The sequence below is a fragment of the Leptonotus elevatus genome, chromosome 15 (assembly GCF_054856555.1).
Source record: "Leptonotus elevatus isolate MCC_2025b chromosome 15, RoL_Lele_1.0, whole genome shotgun sequence".
Taxonomy (NCBI): Eukaryota; Metazoa; Chordata; class Actinopteri; order Syngnathiformes; family Syngnathidae; genus Leptonotus; species Leptonotus elevatus.
The window spans coordinates 12844298-12859560 of NC_141253.1; the positions used below are offsets into that span (position 1 = coordinate 12844298).

Here is a 15263-nt window from a genome sequence, read left to right on the forward strand (position 1 = left end):
TCCACACGCGCCCACATTTATTGGCCACAGAGCGCGCGCCTGTCCGGCCTCTTCCATGGCGACTTTATTTCATTTGAATGGCTGCTGGTCACGCGAGCAGGCGCGTTGCTCAGTTGCCAGTGCTCGGACCCCGAATTGACTCGACCGCTGCAGCCTGCTGGCCGTTGCGTACACCGATTGCAAGTGAAGTTTACGTCGATCACACCGAGGGCTATGATGAGGGCTCCGGGTGAGGGAAGCGGGATCAACTGCGTCGCCCTCTGCCGTTACAATTTGTGGTTCTCCGCAGTTACGTTGTCCCGCTGAAGTTGCTTACGTGCAGTACACAAACAAACAAACTTCTCACACGCTCGCTCATTGATCATAAGAGCGTCCCTCTGCACAGCGTCGTATTGGGCACTCAGTCCTGATTGGCTGGATCAGGACATCACATCATGTGACACTGCCTCTCTTTACGTGTGTGAAAATCATCCGTCCATAATTGTTGGTGTCAATTTACCGTTAAGGCAGATGTGTTGACATAGCCCCCCCCCCCACTTTGAATTGAACACTGACGTAGGCAGAGAACATTTATGGCCAAAACAAATAGGCCTAAAAATATATATATAGTTAGCTTAGTGATTTGAATGGCACAGGTCAGTAAAAGTTTACAATTAATAATAAAATCGGGAAGGGAAGAAACACGCAGGTGGACGTGCTCGGACAAGCTTTGAGATAAGGGGGGAGAAAAAGTTGAGTTATTTACTTACTCTTTGTATCAGTTCATTATGAGAAAGAACCCTTTGACCTCAAGGCAGGCTTAGTAGCGAGAGTTACGCGTTTGGTTCCAAAAGCACTTTTTCCAAGCACTTTGTCACTTCAGAGACGTTTGTTCATTCGTCTTTTGAAACACACTGATGGGAAAATTCAAATAACGGCAATCGAGCCTAATAAATCACGTCCCGTCCTTCTGTTTAACTTACACGATCGATCGGTCACCTCTGCATTAAATGTGGACAACTCAAGTAGAACATACGATGCTCTCCCAACGCAAGAGCTCTTTCAAAATGGCTGCCTTTCACGACCAATAGATGACACTCCGATGCTGCAGGAGGAACAGACGGCCACAATGCAAACGGACCAAGTCTAATCATGAAACCTGCGCATTATCACTAAATATGTCGCCAGGTCCGATTCCGACGCTGCTATCGGTAGAGGGAGGGGCCTTGATGGCAAGTAATTACTTTCACTTGTTATGCACAGAACCTTTCTTTCGCTCGAGGCTTTCTTTTTAAGGAGATCGAGGAACGGGATGATTAAGACCGCATATGTCAGTCTGGATGAGAGGAATAATCGCTATTAAGATTAAGAGCATCAGTTAAAACACGAGACGCGACAGCCAAGCGAGTAAAGAGTGCGATGATGAAGTTCATTATTTCTCTGTACTTCATTGACATTTGTCTGAAAACTGAGATGACCGACGAAGCGGCAGGACGGTCACCCCTGTCAAATTTGTTCTTGCTTTTTTTTCTTTTTTTTATGAGACATTTAACGTTTGGCTGACAGACCATGAACGTGTCACTGGTGACTTAGTGAAGTGTGTGACAATGTCCTTATGTTTAACACCTGCACAGGTGGTGGTGGTGGGGGGGGGGGGGATTAACACCTCTCCAGCCTGCAGACTTGAAAGGAAGTGATCAGGTATTTTTTAATAAAAGGCCACACCTGAAAGTGCCGGAAGACACCAAGCTGGAGCTGTGATGATTTTCGGAATAACCGGCTCGTGAATCCCACAAACGCAGGGACGCAAAGGGTGCGAGTTGACAAATGGTAATAGTACACAACGGAATTCTACAACACAAAGCGCTGGACGAAGCCAGGAGAAAAAAAACAGACGTCGCTTGCAAAGTATGCGAGGAAAATAAACAAAAATACACCCGAGGGCTGTAGAATCTCACAACGCCAATAAGAAAACCCAAAATACAATACGAGCTATACAAAGCGACGTGGCAAAAATATCGCGCGGTTAACAAGCACTCGGGCAATAAGCCGAGGAAACAACGGCATAAAACTACGTGTCAAAAGACTCACGTGAGAAACAAGAAACGAAGCTAGAGGAATTTGGAACACAAAGTCAGAATAAAGCTCTTGGGCAATTAATCAGACGGCCGCAATCAAAGCATATCAATTCGTAATTTCACAAGCAATCCTCAGATGAGCAATGCAACTTGTACACGGAGTTGCTGTGGATGTCGTTATTTGACATGCAATTTAAAGTTAGTTTGTTTAAAAAAAAACATAAGTCAAACACAAACGTGCTGAATAAGAGACACATATGAAAAGGATTAACGTCCTTATAACTTCATTAACGGCACCACACAATGCATTCTGTGAACAATATACAGGTTTATGCAAAATAGGTAGATATAACGCCCGGAACTCATATGGACAAAGTGTTGCCGTGTTTCATTCGCGTTATTTTTTGGGACAATATATTTATAGCTGCTGGCTTGCAAATAGCAAAAATCTGCGTATAATTGATGGCAAAATTTATTTTTAATTACATACAATGATTTTACCGATCCAGACCACTTGGTAATCCATGTGGCCCTCTCAGCTAATATGAGTTTGACACCCCTGCTATATCGTGTCTGATACCTGAAATCCAGCTGGCTTTTAGTCACGTTGCAACTGACATAACAGCCATTTACGTTGAGCAGAAGATTTACGGTCAATCTGCATTAAATGTCCCGCTCAAGGCCTTGATGGCACCGTGCGGGATTTGGACTCGCAGGTTTATATCCACTGTCAGACTGATGTATGGCCACTGTGCTGATGTGTTGCTAAATTCAAATTCGCAAGAAGGGCCGTAGGCAGAGAATGGACGCCCCAAGAGTGAACTTGGATAATTATGTACTGGAACCTTTACTTACTATACAGGCAAGGTTTTAAATAACAGGTAACGTTCAAAACGGTTAGCGTGTATTTATTTGAGAGCTGTCAAACGATTACATTTTTTTTAAATCAGATTAATCACAACTTCGAATTTTGATTCATCACGATGAATCGCTTAATAAAAAAAGGCTTTTTATCAAGATTTTTTTCCCGCCAAATTTGAATCGTTATGTGTTCATTCTTTTGACATTTAATGTTATGAGGACGTCTTCCGCAGTTTTTTGATCCACTGCATTTTCTCATCATCCCTCTTTTTCTAATTAATTATTTGCATAACTTAAAATGAAAAAAAAAGACCCCAATATTTTGACATGAAATAAACAAACATTTATTAAATAATTTACTTTAATGAATGTAGTTATGTTTATTGCTCAAACACATGTGCTATCTTTTTCCACTGTCACGCTAAAGGATCATCTACAGTCAAAATTAATAGTGTGATTAATCTGTCTTAGTTCATAATTAATGCCATAATTTTTGGTGATTAATTAATCAGTTAACGGTTTAACTTTGACAGCAATAATTCATTTTAACTCATTCACTGCCATTGACGGTTATAAATTGTTTTAATCGATTCGATTAATCACATGACTTCCCTTTATTACGATTAATCACACATTTTAAACCTGTTCTAAATGTACAATAATTGTTTTTCTAGATTTGCATACTCTTGTTAACAAAAGTGGAAAAATGTTAAACTAATAGAAATAGTCCAAATTAATTTTTGACGTCTATAGCCGTCAATGGCAGTGAATGAGTTAATGATAGCAGGACAACTGCATATAAATATATCACCTATTTTAATTTTAATGAGAGATATTAATAAATAAAGAACCCTGTTGAAATGAGTCGGTATTTTTACTAACCTTTCGGCCAGTTGTGAAACTACTGAAGGGTAAGCAAAAAAAAACAAAAAAACGCAGCTAACCAGCAGTGAATGTTTCACATTAATATAAACATTCATACACAATGAACAGAGAGATACTGGACAAATTGTTGTACTTTTAATAAAAACTGACAAGACCAGATAATCATTATATTTAATGCTATACGTAAATTGCTGTCGTAATAATGAAATCTTGAACTTTTGACTTATCTACTAACCATCTCTTCAGGTCAATGTCACTCATCCCTGAGAATGAAAACTCTTTATGGGTTTAATCATCACCTCAGAGCTTTGAGGGTGCGATTGGGACAGGACAGATTGCACTCATTTTCTCCAAAAGCCAGAGGTGCTTCTTGGCCACTGACTTGAAATACACAGCGCCAGGGAGAGCGTAAAACCGGGTCGAACATTACATATCAGCGCTGTTTAGCAGTAAATACACTTTGCTGCTGCCTTCACATTTTTATTTAGAGAGCTCCAGAAATGTAGGCTTCGCTTGACAACGTAAGAGAGAGAGCACTTTTATCTGCTTTAAAAGCGCACGCTCGGCAGAGCCTGGAGCATGGAGATGGCTTCAGCAGCAGTTACGGGCATGTGGGGAGCATTTAAGAACAGCGCATCATTTTGGATGTGGGCGGCTGATATTAAGCATCCCAACAGTTTCAAATTCACTTGCATGCAACCGCATACAGTAGTCGACTATTATTTGCTTGTCTGTGTGTGTGTGTATATCAGATTTTTTTAAGTGAAAAGCCGGGACACAAACATTTTGCTGAAAATCAAATATGCAATAAATGCTCACCGGGAACTATTTATAACAAATGTAATCTATGTTGTGACTGGTAGTTTTGTTATTATTTGCATGCAAAGAGGAAGTTCTAAATGGCTTATCGTATGAATCGCTATGACAACTGTGTGACTGAAATACACACGGCTTGAATAAGTGGCTTGTTACTGCACAAAAATTTATAAAAAAAAATGCTGCTCAAATGCAACGTCTGGTCACCCTCGTACAACACTGATGCTCTTGCATTTGGAGGCAAGTTAGTTTGAAAGCACAGGGACTCTTAGTTTATGTTGATTATGGCGGCGCCATATGGACAAAAGCGGTAATGTTATGCCTGAAGGAAGATCACATGCGTCACGTTTGAGCTCACGCCAGCGAGTGAACGCCGGGCCAATGTTGATCCTTGGCTGTCCTTTTATCCGGGTAGCTTCCTTTTTTCCTTTTTTATCTCCTCATGCAACACTTTTCAGTTGTTTTGCAGCTTCTGCCAGGAAAGCAGTAATCGTGCGTCGACTACATTCAATTCCATCTTTGTAATAAATGGGTAAAGGGGAAAGTGACGTATGCCATAAAGCAATCAGCACATTTGTAGTTTTTTGTGTGGCAGTGTTCCTACCATCCTACTCAAAATTGTTTTGTGCCAGTAAAAATGATAGAGACCCCCCTCAGGCCACAATTTAACTCGTTTTAAGCCGATGTTTCATCAGGAGAATTATGAAAATATTTTATTACGGTTAAAAAGTTCCTTAGTGCTACTTTAAGGTTCCATGCCCCCCCAAAAGGCAATCTTCTTCCATTTCTTCTACTACTTCAATATCCTATCTGTCTAAATACCTTGTGGCACCATGCTGCCTCTCACAGGTCAGTCCTGGTACAGCAACAAAATGAACAATTTAGTCACACTCTTGCTTAGGGGAGGGAATTCTTTTTCTCACGATTCCATTCCGATTTTTGGGTCTGTGATTTGATTCAGAAGTGATTTTTGATTCAAAAGGATTTGATTGACAATGATTTCTGCTTCAATTTATAGATGGGCAAAGAATCGTCATAATCTACTCCAGTCTGACTCGCTAATGCTAATTAGCGCGCTGGTCGCGGCACTTTTATCACTCTAAAGAACGGCTGTTCATACAAAATGCTTCAGGAATGTCTATAGAGAAGCATCTTAACGTTACTCACCGGCATATGCTCTTCCTACGCTGCAAAAAACAGCAACCCAACTTTTATTGGAATAACTTGATCGTGACTTTGACAATGTGGCTACAACTTAACAGCGTATCGGAACGTGTGGAACCACACAGCCTTTAAGTGGCCAAATCGTGAGCAACATGAACAACGCGCCCAATAAAGGCACACACAAACAGTGCAAAATATTTTCAATACAGTCAATTTTGGGACATTTAAAATCGATTCTGAATTGTACTAAATGAGAATGGCAATTTTTGATGAGAATCGATTTTTTGGGCACACCCCTACTCTTGCTGTAGTGCCGACATGGCAATTTGGGACCGGGGGCTCCGCTGTGCCACATCAGCGAGCGAATCACACAAATTATTTTGCAATTGATTTAGTCATGTGTAACCAGCTGAAAGTCATACTTCAAGAAATAGGAATAAGCGTCCCATCAAATTTTGCTTAAACCTGATGCAAATATTGCAAACTCAAACAACAGCAAAGGCAGGCATGAAAAGTGTCAAATGCTTTTGAATAAAAGTACAGCCAACGACTTAATTTCCATGACTGCTTTCCAACATGCCCTGAAGATTATCCTCAGATGGCTTTTGTTTGCATTTTGTTTTGAATATGTAGATGTTGATTAAATAATTGGTTGGCAACCAGTTCAGGGTGTTACCCCGCCTACAGTTTAAATAACTTTTTACTTACAGCTCGTAGAAGTGTTTATCAAGACAATTGCGCACGCACATGCACACACGAGTGTCATGGGAGCTCTTCGTAGCCTGACGGACGCTGAGGTTAATCATTTCAGGGCAACGTTCTGAAGGTGGAACACCAGATTAGTCACCAGTCAGTGATTGATCATGTTGGCCGCGAACAGACCGACAATGCTACAGCACCTAAAACTCCTGGTAGGTCATTCCTTTTTCCTATTGGAATTTTCTATCGTTATTATCCCTGCTTTTTCTTTGCAGCTGGACTGTCCTCTCGTTATTGTTGCCATTTTTATCTCGGGCATCGGCGGGACATTCCAATACGGATTTGGAATATCTTCGATGACGTCCGCGTCTGCCGTGAGTCCGACATGTTTGCGAAAGTATCGACAGCGAGCTCATTTTCCAAGTGCTAATTGCAGCACGTCAAGAAGCTGGTGAACCAAACATGCATACAGAGATACCACGTCGACTTGCAAGACTGGCAGCTTTCGCTCATCTGGTCCTTCACCGTCTCCATTTTTTGCATCGGGGGATTGCTGGGCTCGCTCCTGGCAGCGCCGTGCCTCTCGGTTGCAGGCAGGTTAGCGCGCACGTTGAGGCTTGGCTTTTCACAATTCCACTTGGCATTCATGCAGCTCTTTTGTTTTCCCATCCCATCTAGGAGGACGTGTCTTTTGTTAAACAATTTTGTGGCTATAATGGGAGCTGTGCTGATGCTCTTGAGCCAAACAGCCATGTCCTTTGAGATGGTCATGGTGGGGCGATTTCTGTATGGTATCAATGCAGGTGAGAATCAAAAGCAAACACGCCTCGTGATTTTTATGGTCGAAATGGATTTTCATAGGGCAAGTCAACCCAACTATTTTTCTTTAAAACGTTCTATGAAGCCCCACTCGTCTACACACGATAGTCTGATTAATATTGCTTTTTGTGGAATATAAATAAAGCAGCATCCATCTCAGGGAGCGTCCATTTTGTGACTTGCTGTTGACTGAAAATGACTTCATAGTTGCTTAGGTCGACAGCCAGTAAGCAAAATGGCCGCAGTACATTTTCACTTCTTACTTCATATTCCACCAAAGCAATTATTAATCATAATGTTGTGTTTATACTATATTATTCCAAAGAAAAGATTGTGACTAGAGCTGCCCCTGAACTGAACAGCGCCTGAATTGTCTCTTCATTCAGAACTACAACAGGAGTAAACACGACTAATCTGATAATCGAAGCAAACAAAAGCCATTTACTGCTTGCTACTGTAACTGAATTTTTAGTCATTGGGGTGTTAGGAATATCATTTAGTTTCTTTTTTTTTGTTGCTATTTTAGTTGTAAATAAATTAAATAACAAATAAATGATTCGTTTTATTATTAGTAGTAGTAGTACTAGTGTTAGTAGTGTAAGTAGTTTTAGTATGACTAGTTAGTAGTATTAGCAGTCTTATAATTAGTAGTAGTATTACAAGTATGAACATTAATAGTAGTGGCATCGTATCCGTAAGGGATGTTGGTGTTGCAGCCATCCCACATTTCCAAATCAAATGTTTCAAATCCCGCACTTCTCACGCTGTGTCCGTTTACAAACAAAACCAAACCAAACCAAACCAAACCAAACCAATAAAACAATGCATGTCAGCAGGTATGAGAACAAGGACATAGGAATGTGACGTGCCGAACGGTCACTTTAAAATGAAAAGTACGACGATCCCTTAGCACATGGTGTAAAACTTAAAGAAGACAAACTTAATTTTTGGGGCAATACTATGTTATATGTGACTAAACATGACATTCTGATTAATAATACGTGTGCAATATGAGTTATGCAGCAAAATCCTGCCGTTTTTATCCATCTCAAGGGGCGGCCATTTTGCCTCTTGCTGTCGACTGCAGATGACATCACAGTTGCTCAGGGCTCAGGCAACGGCCAATCACAGCTCACCTGTTTTCTGAAGCTGAGCTGTGATTGGTTGTTACAGGAGACCTGAGCATCTGTGATGTCATTTTCACTCGACGAAAAGTGACAAAATGGCTGCTTTGTGCTATTGATAAAAACTGCTGGATTTTCTTGCTTAACCAACCAGACTACCGTATTTAGACTAGCGGGGCTACATATAATATTGTTGTCAAGATATTTTTGGGTTGACTTCACTTTTAATATTGTACCGTTTTGTAAGAACGCCACCAGCACGTGTTGATCGGGATGTCATCCTTTTTTTTCTCTCCACCAAAACGCCACTGTTGGTCATAGCCGACGCCGGAAAACACAGTACAACTCACAAATTATTATTATTTTGTTTTTTTTGGAGTACTCGTCCCTCCCCTCCCGCGGGACCTGTGTTGCGTTCACCAACAGTCAGACATAAGAGTGCTAAGCAGAAATGGCAAGCCCAAAATACACACACAACACACTTAGTTTGTTACAATATTGTTGAGAGATTGAAAGAAAATGTTGGTTATAAAACCATCTGTTTTTTTTAATGCAGCTCATCGTCACAAGTGAGTTGGAGCCTCTCCCGACTATTTTTTTTTAAATTCACTGCTAAATCTGCTTCATTTCTCTTTTGTTAACCCTCTTTTTGGTCACAAACATCTGCTAAAAAATGTTCCGTTTGTGTACTTGCAGGAATCGGTCTCTCTGGTCACGCCTTGTACATTATCGAATGCACCCCGAAGACTCTGCAAGGAACGCTGGGGGTGACCATCGCCACCTTACTTGCCGTGGGCAAGTTGAGCGGTCAGATTTTGGGGCTCAGGTGCGAAGCGCACACCTGCCATCCTTTAACACTCTTTTAACCCTGGAGAACCCAAGAACCCTTTTCTTCTTTGGAAAATTATGAATTATACATTAAATGACTGCTATAAGTTCACTGAACACCAAAATATATGTTTTTTCAATGTTTTTTTCAATTTATTCCCTAATTTAGGATTAGGGCGAAATTTGACCCTTTGGGATTTAGGGGTATCATTTCGAAAAATCAGAATAACAAAAACTGTCAGTAAACTATTTAGAATTTAAGAAAATAATCAATCAAATACATAGCTACATTGAACAATATAATTTTTTTGTTTTATTTGTTGCATTTTAGCCATTTTGTCACCGCCACTCTGGCTCATGTAAGTGCAATATTCATCCACTAGATGGCCCCATGCAGGGGTCAGAAGTGGCACTCTGGACTTTTGAAGTTTAATTTGTAAAAAAAAAAAAAAAAGGTCTTTGTTATTTGAGTAGCAGAATTTATAGGGGCCAAATTTGACCCCGTGGGTTCTCTAGTAGCCTTTTCATTTATTTTCCCTCCACCTCGACTAAGCCCCCAACTTTATGTTGCCTCACTGTACAGTGTTGTTTTTAATAATGAGCAATATGGAGTTTGCACCAAACATACCTTTTGGAATGATCGGACCGTAACATATCCTCGCATGTGCCGGGATGGGACAGAAAATGGACGCTCGGGCTTGGAAAACTGTGGCCACACAATCACACGTTGTCGTTCACATTGATGCGAACTCATAGACGATCTCCTTGCAGAGAGTTACTTGGCACGGAGGATAGATGGCCCTGGCTGCTCGGCTTCAGCGGATTCGCCGCTCTGTTTCAGCTGGTCACCCTCCCTTTCCTGCCCGAGTCTCCCAAATACCTGCTGCTCAACCGAGGAGACAAGCGGGCCTGCGAGAAAGGTGCGTCCGCACGTTCGGAGTCACGCGTACTGTATTCACGTCTTGGTCCGGTCACGGCCGCTTAGCTTTGACGAGGCTTTGGGGTAACAAGGACCACAGCGGGGAGGTGCAGGAGATGCTGGCGGAGAAAGCCGCGCTCGAGAACATCCAAAGTCGCTCTGTGATGGAGCTGTTTCGGGAAAGGAGCGTTCGCTGGCAGCTGGCCACCGTCGTCGTGACCTTCTTCTCGCTGCAACTTTGTGGCCTTAACGCGGTGAGTCACGTCATGTGAAGAACTAAAACAGAACTTTTTTGGAAACAGAGAGCTACGGAATTACATTCACTTGAAAAAAAAAAAGTCCTGTTTTCTGACAAATTTTTTGGGGTATCTCTATTTTTTATAAATAATATAAAATTAAATAAATTTAAAAATTCACGTATTTTGTAAATCTTAAAAGATGTTCAGCATTCTTTTTAAATTTTCATGCAAATATCTTCCCTTTTAGATATAAATATCGGTTATCGGCATCCTTGACTAATGAGAATTGGCGTTGATATCGGCCATGACAATTTTACGATCAGGCCATTTTACTATCAGGAATTAGAAATTATGAGAACAGAAAACTGGCATTAATTTCATGCAATTTTACGAGAAAATGCTATAATGAGATATTTCTTTAAAATTAGCTGTCATTGTTTTTTTGGGGGATGGGGGAGTGAGGGAGATGGGGAAATGATATTAATCAAAAGTACAGTGGTATCGGTACATGGTATCGGTGACTACTCAAGAGTAGAACTGGTATTGGTCTGGAGTGGTATCGATACCTTGAAATAAGGCTGGGCATTGGCCCGATACCGATACCTCGTATCAGTACTCGTCCATGCATAGTTTAAATGTTGATCCATTTCAAGCAATCATTATAGAGATACCTGTCAATGCTTAAGCTGTCTCGTCTCCCCGGAAATGTTGCATAAGATTCAATAACTTCTTTTGGGGGAGGGGGTTATGAAGTGGATGAACGCGTAAATAAACCTCCGCTGTTACGCTTTACTGCAGGTGTACTTCTATTCTTACGAAGTGTTCCGTGCAGCAGGCATTCACGAAGACCAGCTCGGATACGCCACTTTGGGAACGGGGATGAGTGAGATGACCTTCTCGATAGTGTGTGTAAGTGCCACCTCATCGCTATTCTGTGCATACAATTGCAGTGTGTTAAGATACATGCAGGGGGAGCAAACCAGACATACGGGGAAATAAAAAAAATACAAAAACAGTGTGCCCAGCCTATTTGTTTGTTAATTCACCTTGCAGTTGTAAGTGAACTTTGTAAACAAAATACTGGTAATGTTTGAACGTCATTATCTTTGTCTCATGAAGTAAAAAGCAGATTTTTTGCTCATTTTAACTCATTCACTGCCATTGACGGCTATAGACATCAAAAATTCATTTGAACTTTTTCTATTAGTTGAACATTTTTCCCACTTTTGTTAACAACAGTATGAAAACCTAGTGTGCTTTTTATATTGTATTAGAACAGATATAAAATTTGTGATTAATCGTGAATGAAGTCATGCGATTAATTACGATTAAAAAATACTACTCGCCTGGTAATAATCGTAATTATTCGCATGACTTCATTAGTTAACTCACGATTAATCACATATTTTATATCTGTTCTAAATGTGCAAAAAAAAAATCAAGGTTTTTATACTCTTGTTAACAAAAATGGAAAAAAACGAATCTAATAGAAATAGTTCAAATGAGTTTTTGACGTCTATAGCCGTCAATGGCAGTGAATGAGTTAAGAGCTAATATCAGCTGATTATATATTGGCCCTGGCCCTAGCTATTATTTTATACTGTAGCGAGAAATGACCCTGTGGTTGTATTATGTAAATTCATGTTAAGAGTTTTACAGGTTTCGACGTTTTATGAGGTTTCTTAAACTTCTATCCCAACTTGTACACTTGACTCTATTTAGAGAGGGAGCAAAAAGACTCCGTTTTTAGAGTAGGCTAATATTTATTTGAGTAGGAAGATTCCAGCTGACACGAGCCAAATACAAACACACAGCAGGAGCTCGTAGTAGTTTGTCTCCGTGTAATGTTTGTACTCCAAAACTTTGCTGATACTGCAGTTGATCATCATTGAGAGAACAGGAAACAAAGTACTCCTCGTCACAGGATATGCGGCCATGACTGTTCTACTCACCCTCCTCACCATCACGCTGTATTTCCAGGTGAGCCACACCAAAAATGGGATTTCTCTATCTTAAGACATTCAAAGCAAAAAGCTACAACTGACATTTATGTCTTTGTTTCTCACCTAGCCTCACATCTCCTGGTTATCGTACTGCAGCATGGCCCTCGTTTTCACCCTGCTCGCCACTTTCTCCACTGGGCTAGGTACGTTTTTAAGAAAAGGGATGAGAGTGAGAGTAAACTGGGCAGGTGTACCTAATAAAGTGTCCTGCGATACTATGTGAAATGACATGTCACTTTAAGTCGGCTTGGAGCTTCATTTTGACACAAGGTATTACTTTGCCGCCATCTTGTGGCACAGCCCAGTTGGAGTTGACTGTAAATCTAAACACGCCACAAAAATAATTGCGCAAATTGTAAATGTAACTAGACTAAGTGCAATTTCTGCAGAAATTGCGTGGGAATGCTAATAGCTGAACGCTTATGAAGTCAATTGAAAGATAAATTATGTGAAAATTTGTCTTAAGTATTAATTGTGGTAAATGAATAAAAAGAACACTTGAACCCGGGAAGTGTGAATTTTTGAAGCAAGTTGTAACTTAGATGGAAAAAGTGTAAATACAATGTAAATGAATAAAAATCACTCAATAGCGCCACCTAGCCATGCAGTACCCTCCATTCATTTAGATGGAAAAGTGGAACTATGATAGTCAGTTGGTATACATGTTTATCTCTTAATCGCATAATTGCCATGGATACATTTGTAATGTACAGTCTGAGGTGGGATTCGAACCTGCGGCCATCTGGTTACTGGACAAGGCAATTAAAAGTATCAGACAGCTGTATGTATGGAAGTGGGTGTGGAAAGTGGGATTTAGAAAAAGTTCGATGTCAGTCCCATTGAAAATGAATGGGGAAAAGTTTATATTTAACAATAAATTGTGCGAATACTGTAAGTAATGTGCAACCAGAAGATAAATAATCCGGAAAGTGTGAATTTTTGAAGGGAGTTGAAATTTGAATGGTGTAAAAGTATTATGTGGGAGTTGTTTGACGGCAAAAAATTGCGGAGAATAAAAATGCTTCCAGCATTCCCCACAAATACAAGACGTGCGTTTTCAAAACATCGCTAGCGCTAATGCTAAAGTCAATGTAACATCCCATTGACATGCTAGCAGAAAATTAGCATCGACTTCAGGAGTGCTATTCCTTGGAATACGAATATTCACAGATGAATGACACACACGGGTAACATAACGATACTCACAGGTACACATTTGTGTTTGTGTTCTTGCCCGTAGGCGGAGTAATACCTCCTCTTCCGGGCGTCCTTTTCACTCAGGCGTTCAAAACGAGCGCATACACCGTCGGCTTCGCCATCAACTGGGCGGGCATGTTTGCGGTGGGGATGATCTTCCCAATCTTAGTGGTGAGCTCATTCATGTCTTTGTGTATTATGCAGATCGGGATTGCAAATTCATCCACGATGCAATTGCTTCCATTTTAGGCGAGTTTGGACTCCTTCTGCTTTCTCATATTCTTGTTGGTGAGCTTGACTTCTGGGCTGTTTGTGTACTTCAACGTGCCCAAGACTAGGAATAAAACCGCTCTGGAGATCGCTGATGACTATGAAAGGATGCACAGCAAGGTTGGGAAGTCCAAGTGGGGGAAACGGGATGAAAAGCCACTTGAAGACTGTCAAACGTACGAGACCAAATTTTAGCTTTACTCGTCAAGTTCATCTTGCAAAACTGAAATCTCAACAATAAAGATAATAGGGAGATTAGATTATGGTATTATTTTTTACATGAGTGTTTTTTGTAATTCTTAACTCATTCACTGCCATAAATTCATCCCCCCAAAAAAAGATCATTAACAATTAGGGGCGACAACTTTAACTTTAACTTCACTAGTTAACTCATGATTAATCACACATTTTATATCTGGTCTAAATGTACAATAAAAAAAATTCTAAGTTTTCATACTCTTAAATGTTAAACTAATAGAATTAGTCAAAATGAATTTTTGACGTTTATAGCTGTCAATGGCAGTGAATGAATTAAAAAAAAGATTATTAAAAATTAGGGGCGACAGGCGATTACATTTTTCAATCGTAATTAATCGGGTGACTTCACTAGTTAACTCACGATTAATCACAAATTGTATGCCTGTTCTAAAATACAATTAAACAAAATTCTAGGTTTTCATTCTCTTGTTTACAAAAGTGGGAAACAAATTAAACAGAAATAGTTCAAATGAATTTTTGACGTCAATGGCAGTGAATGAGTTAATGATATAACCCTTTGCCTTATTTGATGCGTGAACTTCCCATTGTCCTTAAATTGTCTACATATTGCTTTTTTTAATTCAAATTTTGTTGTCCGAAATACATTTTTTATTTCAGGATACAAACACAGCATAAAAATGATTTAATTAATCAGCCACTATAAATGATTTAATATACTCATAGCTACTAAATTGTCACATTATCTCGCAGGACAACCTGTGGCAGTGTTACGTGTTTTAATATAATTAAACGGTGAATGTTAAATATGGCTGAAGGAAACCATCTTCTTTTTTGTTAGCATTTTGTCACCAGTTTTAAACTTATACAGTGATGTCTATGATTTAAGATGATTGCAATTGCTTATTTATACTTTGAACAAATTAATAAAATAACTTTTTGTTAATGTTTGTATTCGACCAAATATGCTTCTTGTTAGCGAGGAATTTTTTGGGGGGGTATGTGCATGTACGCAGCATGCTTTACATGAGGTTAGATATTTTTGCTTGGCAAATTTATTGTTTCGTTGACACCATTTTTTTTTTAAATAAAACATGACTTTTAGTCTGCTTTTCTTTGCATAAATGTGATTTTATTCCATTTTGTCATCCAATGTGATACTATGA

At 39.9% G+C, this 15263-nt stretch overlaps 1 protein-coding gene across 1 annotated transcript; it reads left to right on the forward strand.

Annotated features, from left to right (window-relative positions):
* Nucleotides 1-6549: 6549 nt before the first annotated feature.
* Nucleotides 6550-14959, forward strand: slc2a11l (solute carrier family 2 member 11, like). The gene is made up of 12 exons (XM_086097141.1): nt 6550-6694; nt 6758-6856; nt 6919-7079; nt 7161-7285; nt 9122-9251; nt 10025-10173; nt 10239-10426; nt 11210-11320; nt 12290-12391; nt 12482-12557; nt 13655-13782; nt 13861-14959. Exons 1-12 carry the CDS (start codon nt 6647-6649, stop codon nt 14074-14076), a joined length of 1533 nt encoding a protein of 510 aa, XP_085953267.1. The 5' UTR covers nt 6550-6646; the 3' UTR covers nt 14077-14959.
* Nucleotides 14960-15263: the final 304 nt, after the last annotated feature.